General features: G+C 49.2%; 1 protein-coding gene across 1 annotated transcript in view; it reads left to right on the forward strand.

Moving 5' to 3' along the window:
- Rbpms (RNA binding protein with multiple splicing) overlaps positions 1-4,939 on the forward strand; it is a gene marked incomplete in the record, with an annotated part of 155,824 nt that extends 150,885 nt beyond the window's left edge. The window contains 2 exon segments of the mRNA XM_005398470.2: positions 1,939-2,069; positions 4,700-4,939. Of these exon segments, the coding sequence (XP_005398527.2) occupies positions 1,939-2,069; positions 4,700-4,831 (263 nt within the window).
- Positions 4,940-7,461: the final 2,522 nt, after the last annotated feature.

The raw sequence follows: 7,461 nt of genomic DNA on the forward strand, positions 1-7,461 counted from the left end.
CCTCGTCCTGGCAGCAGTTAGTTTCCACTAGCTGGGCTCCCACAAGAATTGCTCTAATGGAAAGCATATGGTCGCATCGCAGCCGGAAACACAGGGGTCTGTGAAGCTGTCTCTCAGCCCCTCTGAGGGGTTTCCTGAGCTGTGAGCTGCAGGCATCCACACACCTTCAAAGCTGAAGTATGGGGTAGATAGATATGATTGTTTTAAAGAAACTTGTGATGCTAATGTTTCCTGCCCAAGTAAGAACTGCCAGTCCACTCTTAGGGTTTGGTCTCCAGCTTCAGTATCCCAGCAGTCTGTACTCCTATCCTCAGGCCCTCAGGATACTTTAACTGCCTTGTTGAAGGAGGGAAACCAGCCAACCATGGTATATTAAGCCATATTGCTGGGATCTCGTTAGGTCTGGAAATGTACAGCTGCCCTCCAAGAGGACAAAGCTTAGCTCTTGGCTCCCCACCACCACCCTGTGAGAAGCTTTTGCCATGTAGCTTGCTGTGCTAACTCCCACCTATCCCTTGCCCACCTGATCCACAGGCCCTACTACTTTCTGGATCCTCTGACTAGCAATCAGCAAACCTTTTAGAGCTTTCAATGAAAACAAACAACTGCAGCACACACGCCATAGAACGGTTTGCCACCGCTGCCGTAGAACGATCCCCAGATCACACCCCACCAGGCAGCTTCCTGTATATCTCGCCCCCTTCCTTTATTGAAAATAAAGCTTCTGGGCATGGGAAGGGTGAGGGAGACGTCAGTGTCAGGCTGGCTTCTTGGAGGTAGGAATGGTTGCAGTTGAGTCTGTTGATCTCAGGTCCCTTGCTTTGTAGACTTCTGGAAAGTGCCGAATGGCAGTAACTAATGGCTTTATCCAGTCACCCTTCCCGACTCCCTCAGCAGTCCTGGAAAGCATCCGTGGTGTACTTGATTTCAGATTGTGACAGGTGATAAAAGCACAGATTGAGGTTGCCACTTCACAGGGTCCAGATTCCTATTGACTGACGTTATTTTTACTTTTGCTGAGAAATGCACTCATGTGCTTGCCGTTACTTTTAATGGGGTGCTTCCGGATACACTGGGAGGCCCAGGCACTTACCCTTCAATCTGGCAAACTTCTCTTCACCTGCGTGTAGCTGGCACTGTATAGATTTAGTCCATGCAATTGGCACCAGGGGTTTCTTTTTTCCCCTGAAAATATAGTCAGATTAATCAGCAACTGTTGCTGTTCTTCGCATCTTTATGGAGCTCAGCTTTAATTAGGATGTTCCTTTCACTTCACTTTTCTGGTTTTTTTCCGGTACCGGGAATTGAACTCATGACCTTGTGCTTGCCAGGCAGGCGCTGTGCCGCTGAGCTAAATCCCCAGCCCCTCACTTCTCTCTTCTGAAGTTTTAACATATTAAATGTCCTGTGGTCCTAGTGTTTGTTCCTGTGCTTTTGAGGGCTGTATGGGAAATGTTTGATCATGATTTGTCAGTTGTAACTATACTAATAAACTGGAAAATCTTCAGTTCTTCGGGTCTGTTGGGGTCCTGCCAATAACTCTTGTTGTCCCAGAGACTCTGCAGAGGGTTCTCATGGGATGTCTCCTAGTGGCTCTTTCTCTTCCTTCCATTCCTCAGAGGATCACATTTTCTTTGCAGAAGATTCCCACTGCTCTCAGGTTCCCTGGCTATAGTTGGAAGACATCAGTGACCAAGGCGGAGCCCAGGCCTGAGACCTCAGCAGGCCAGCCAGGCAACAGATGCTTGTTGCCTTGTTTATTTTGTATTTATTATTCCCTTACTTAGAGTTTGGAGAACCGAAGCCAACAGGTTTTTAAAAAGAACAAGCATGATTTGACTTCTGGCATTGATTGGGGCTCAGGGGTTACTGGGTATTTTGTTTTCTGATGTGAAACTATTTGGTAACCACTAACTCTTCCTTATTCTTTTCTTGCAGATGAGCTCACAGTGCCTGCACTTTACCCCAGTAGCCCTGAAGTGTGGGCCCCGTACCCTCTGTACCCAGCGGAGTTAGCGCCTGCTCTACCTCCTCCTGCTTTCACCTATCCCGCTTCACTGCATGCTCAGGTAATTTATACCCATCGGCCACGACTTCACTCACTCCACCACCAGTCCTTCCAGACCTGGTTCCCCAGAGCACACCATACAACTAACACCTATCCAGCTAACAGAGCCACCCTCAGGAAATGAATGATCCCCTCTACATCAAGCTGACACCCTTCTGGGACTTACGAGGACCGTCTACAGCAATGATACCACCCACTGCCTGATGTTTGCCCCCAATGGCACCTCTGTCTTCCTTAATGATCTCACCCTCATCTCACACACACGGGACTGAGGCGAGGTGACCTCCTTGGCCCCCAGCTAGCTCAAGGGCATCACGGGAGCGTAGCTGTGCGTTCCTTGTCGTGTGGACGGGCTGCCGAGGTGGGCATGCACGGGAACCAGAGTTACGTTTGTCTGTATGTTTCTGTGTGTGGGGAGACTTCTGCTCTTGTGTTCCATGAGGAGCTAGTGATCAAGGAGGGAGTTCCGGGAGAAGGATTGTGCTTACAGGTACTACAGGAAAGATGAAGGCTTCCTTACTCCATGTTTAGGAAACTCCAGAGCAAAGACACAATGTAGCGTCTGGAGTGTAATTACAGGTCAAGGTAGAGCCTCTCTTCTGACTCACTCACTTTCGCAGTTAAGAATAGCCTGGTTTCATAAACACACTCCCTCATCTCTCCCCGGTGATGACTCTGCACTAACACTTGCTCTCTCCCTGGAGAAAGTGTGTCTCCCGAGCTTTGCTTTTAGTATAAGTAGTAGTAATCACTGTTAAGATTTGCCTTCGGAAATAACCGCTCATTCTTTCGGCCTGCAGAGAGTGATGAATAGAAAATAAGTAGAAAGAATATAAATTCCATCTTTCTTAGCTCATGTGTCACTCACCCTAGTTTTTTAGAAATTGTTGGGTCGGATAGGTGGGGGTTTTTGTTTATTTTGTTTAGTGTCTGTTGACAAGGCTGGGTGAAATGAACATCTTCCCTGAAACGCTTTCCTTTTGAGGACGCACTTTGGTGCTGTCCAGACCTGTGCTAAGACCCTAGAAGCAGCCCCTGGGAGGGGCCTTGAAAGCCGCGCGTGGGTCAGGAGCGTCGCTGGCTGAGTGTCCTTCTGTTCTCTCAGCTGAACTGCCGACGCTTGCTGCCTGCCTTGGTGGCCTGGCTTCCTGGAGCCGCTCTCCCAGCACCCAGGCTCATGCAGGCCAGGGCGCTGACCACCCTTCTTTGGTAGAAGGAAGCAGGAAAGTAGTGCAGTTGAAGGAAAATGGAGATGGTGGGGAGCAGGGGGCTTGGTACAGAAAACAAAGCAGAGGATTAGCAGTGCCTTCTGCTTCTCTTTCCCCTGCTGCTTTGCCGCCTTCTGCCCATGTCAGTGCTTTGGACCCTCCCTGCTGGCAGATAACCGGAGGGAGAGCTAAAGGCAAACCTGCGAGTGTCTTCTGCCGAGCGTCAGTAGGTCTGTAGTAGGCTGCAGATAACTTTGTAGGTGACAAGGAACTACTGAAAGAACCCCTTTTCCCTGCCCAGCTCTAATGTGTGGATGAGATTTCCCCTCCACCAGATGGCTCCAGATGCAGAAGGGCTGTCAGTGGAGGCCATTAGTAGATAGTAGGACACTGCAGGTTTGTGTAGTGCCTGAATATCTGTGGCTTTGATCAGTCAACCACAAAGCCTTCACTATTACCTTGGAGAATCGAGAGTTGACAGTGACCAGAAAAGACTGGGGATGGTGGCTTTGGGCCATGACATCTGTCCTTGCTTCATTCATGTAACAGCTGAAATCAGAATGATTCTGGGGATATGGTGAGAGAAGGACTCACAGAGTCTTAAAGAGATTAGAACCCCTACTCCCTGGGAAGGAAGGAAGGGGAGACAGTGCAAGGTCAGGCGGACTCAGCCACCTGACTTGGGGCACGCTGCCCACATGACACCTTCCCTGTGGGCTCTTCCTTGGTGCTGAGTCTTTCCTAGCCTGGAGTGCACTTTTCTCTGCTACCTCAGTCCTGGGTTTGATTGAACTCTCCTCCAGTGTCCATGGGATCCATGTGCTCAATCTCACTTCTTACTTGGCATTGCTCTCAGTGCAGCATTGGACTCTATATCCCAAAGAATCATGAACAGATGTGGTCATTTAAGTTTTTCCGTGGTGGGACTCAGTGAACAGGTAGCAGCTTTACAGATCAGCCAGTGTGACCCATTTTACAGATGAGGAAGCAGGCCTGAGAAGATGGAGATATCCAAGGTCACAGTGGCTCTACCACGACCAGACCCAGGCCAGTCGCCTGACTCCTAGGCCTCTCTTTCCACCCTGAGGTGCTGGCTCACCAAAGACTTACTCCTTAATGGAACTGTGGAGAGGCTTCACTTCAGTGACTCTTTGGAACTTTTTTCTCTTAAGTAAAAGGGAAGCCGGTGAGAAGAGCCTTTGGAGGCAAAGACAAGGGAATCAGCACCTAACCGCGCCCCGAATCATACTAACTGGAGGTAGAGCAGAGTGGGGAGCCCCAGCTGGAGCCTCTCCCTATAGCAAAATAACTCAGTTTTTGTCTTGGAAATTTTAAAATGTTTTTGGAGAGTCTTCTAAATAATTTTGGTTTTCTTAGCAATGTTATGCTCTGTTTTGAGACATGGATTTTTTTTTTCTTCTAGTGTTTCTCTCCTGAGGCAAAGCCCAACACACCTGTCTTTTGTCCACTTCTCCAGCAAATTAGATTTGTCTCTGGGAATGTGTTTGTCACATATCAACCTACTGCAGACCAGCAGAGGGAGCTCCCATGTTGAATTTGTTTGTTAGCTATATTAACCCCCTTTTGCAAAAACTATTTCTTGGCAACCTTTGAGAGATTCAATAAAAATTTTACTCGGAACAAAAAAAAAAAAAGATCTCAAGTAGACTGCAGCGTTTTGTTTTCACGGTGATTCAATTTTGGAGCAAAGGTGTTCATCTCTGAGGTTTTGGGAGAATTGGGCCCTTGACAACTAAGTGTGTTACACAGGAGGAGAAGGACTCAGAAAAAGTACCTGGGGAGACTGGGCCCTCGGCTGAGGCCTCATCACTGCTGCTTGCGTCTTCTTGGGCTCCCAAACTACCACAAGCTGCGTACTGGAAGATTCTCTTTGCAGCCTCCACACCTACCAGCTGCAGGAGCCCTTGCTGCAGCGGGGATGGCGTGACTAGCTAGTGGAAACATGTTCGCAAGGGGATGTGTTTGCCAGTTGCCTGCTGGGATCCAGAGGAAGGAGGACCCAAGAGATGGAACATGGCTTTAAAAAGAAGTTGGGTCACATTTCTAGTGGTGCTCCAATTTTAGTCATGATCTGGTGCCCCCTTAGATTTCCCAGCTCTAAATGCCACTTTTTAAGGACTTACTGGGAAATAGTGCATACCGTGCACTGCCTTACTGCTTTTAAAGATGAATAAGCAGCCCTGTGCAACAAGCATCTGATTTCTACCATCATTAACATTTTTCGAAGTGAACATCTAGCTTACTTTCAAGGTCATTGGTATTTGAAATTTATTAAATATGTTGTGTAAGCCATTGTGAGTAGAAGTTTCACCCACCACCATCTGGAAAGTTGTGCTGTGAAGGCAATCTGCAGCTCCTCCTGTGGCCTCATACACATCTCTGCCTTTAAAGTCCAGCTTCATCTTTTGCTTTTAGTCTTGATGCCTTGTTGCTGAGGCATCTTGGGGCAGAGAGAAATAGTCAGTTAAGCGCACTGTCCTCACCACATGCTAGCAGTGCAACACCACACGTCTTCCACTAGAGTCTGTCAGAGTTGGACCGGAAACACTTGCAGGGGTGCAGGACTGAGAGACCCGGGTGCCTGCTGCTGGTTCTGCAGCCTCACTCGTCCCGCATCATCCCAGCCCTTTCAGAACGTGCGCAGGCTGCCGCACAGCTCGAGATTGGAACACATCACTTACGTTATCACTTACGCTCCGGAAACAGAACATTTCAAAGACCCGGCTTCTTAGGAGCATGCCCCTTGGGAGGTCCCTTGTGACACAGTGGAAAAATTTTAAAGGTTAAACCAAAAATAAGTGCAGAAGTGAACCATGGGAAAAGAGACATAAGCAATAGAACAGGGAGATCGCAAAGGGGTAGATACATGGGCCTCGGCTAGTGTGTGGCTGCCTGTGCTTTAGGGCTGTCCCCTTGGACTAAGCATTTATTAAGCAGCAGGGGCTGTGTCGCAGAACTGGATTTTAGGACATTTTCTTTTTAAAAATTTGTAGTGTGCATCTCTGTCCCTGCCTTATGGAGCATACCAAAAAAAAGACTGCAATGTGGCCTGGACATGTAAGCATCAGAGGATTAATAACACAACACAGTGTAGATTTGGGCATTCACAGAGCCCCTTGGAAATAATCCTCACTCCAAGGCAGCTGTCACCCTACAGCTCCTGGTGAGCCTCCTATGGCAAGCAATCTTATTTTTTAGCCTCTGATGCCTGTTTTTCAGGCCGTGGCCAGCACTGCAGTGGTGGCTGGTCCTGTGAAGGACCCGTGAACGAAACCTTCTCAGATACACAGGAAGGGGCTGTAGAGCCCCAGTTGCAGCCTCACTGCCAAAAGTGAGGGACGGGCTCGGGGAGCCTGGGCTTTTGCTTGTGTGAATCTCAGGTGTCATCGGCTCATAACCCTGGCCCTCCACCATCCACTCTATTCTTTAGAGCTGCTGCTCGGGCCTGCCCAAAAAACTCAGCCTTTGAAGGACTGCACAGGTTCTCTGTGGTGCTAATCAGCTTGAAGATTTTTCAGACATAAAGGAAACTATTAATCCTCTCATGCTTCCATGTCCCTCTAACCCTGCAGCTGTGTGAGGCCAGTCTTCGGGGAGAAACCGTCCTGAGTGCTATCTCCTGAGGATGCCAGCCCTGCCTTGAGCCTTCTCATTGCATCTAGTTCAGCGCACATAGGAGACAGGCAGGTCAGCCAGATGTGTTCAGCGTTAGGCCTGCAAAGGGGCTGTGCCTTCCCTAGTTACTGGGAGTCTCCTTTTCTTTTTCTGCTGTGAGCAGAGGCTGTGCTGTCACCTGAGCCACTCATGGGTACTCCACCATGCTGCTTTTCCTTTGTAGTCCCCGGAAGGCAGGCCAGGCTTTGAGCACAGGCCAGCACGTGTCCACCTACCAAAAACCTCCCTGTGAGGGGAGACCCATACGGACAGGGAAACAGCTCAAGCCCCCGAGAGGAGAATGGCATTTCTCATTGCTTTACACGGAGCCACTGTCCCTTTACGTTACAGCTGTTGCCTTCTCGAGGAGAAAGACGCAAGGGTCACCCAGCCATTCCCCCAGGCTCTGCTGGTTTCTTCACAGTCCTCCTGTGAGGGGTTCCCAGCCTCATCTCCTGGTGGGCGAGTTCTGGCTATACCGTGGAGATGACCTGCTCCTGGCCAAGTAAA

Source organism: Chinchilla lanigera, unplaced genomic scaffold (genome assembly GCF_000276665.1).
Source record: "Chinchilla lanigera isolate Chin_1 unplaced genomic scaffold, ChiLan1.0 scaffold00062, whole genome shotgun sequence".
Lineage (NCBI taxonomy): Eukaryota > Metazoa > Chordata > Mammalia > Rodentia > Chinchillidae > Chinchilla > Chinchilla lanigera.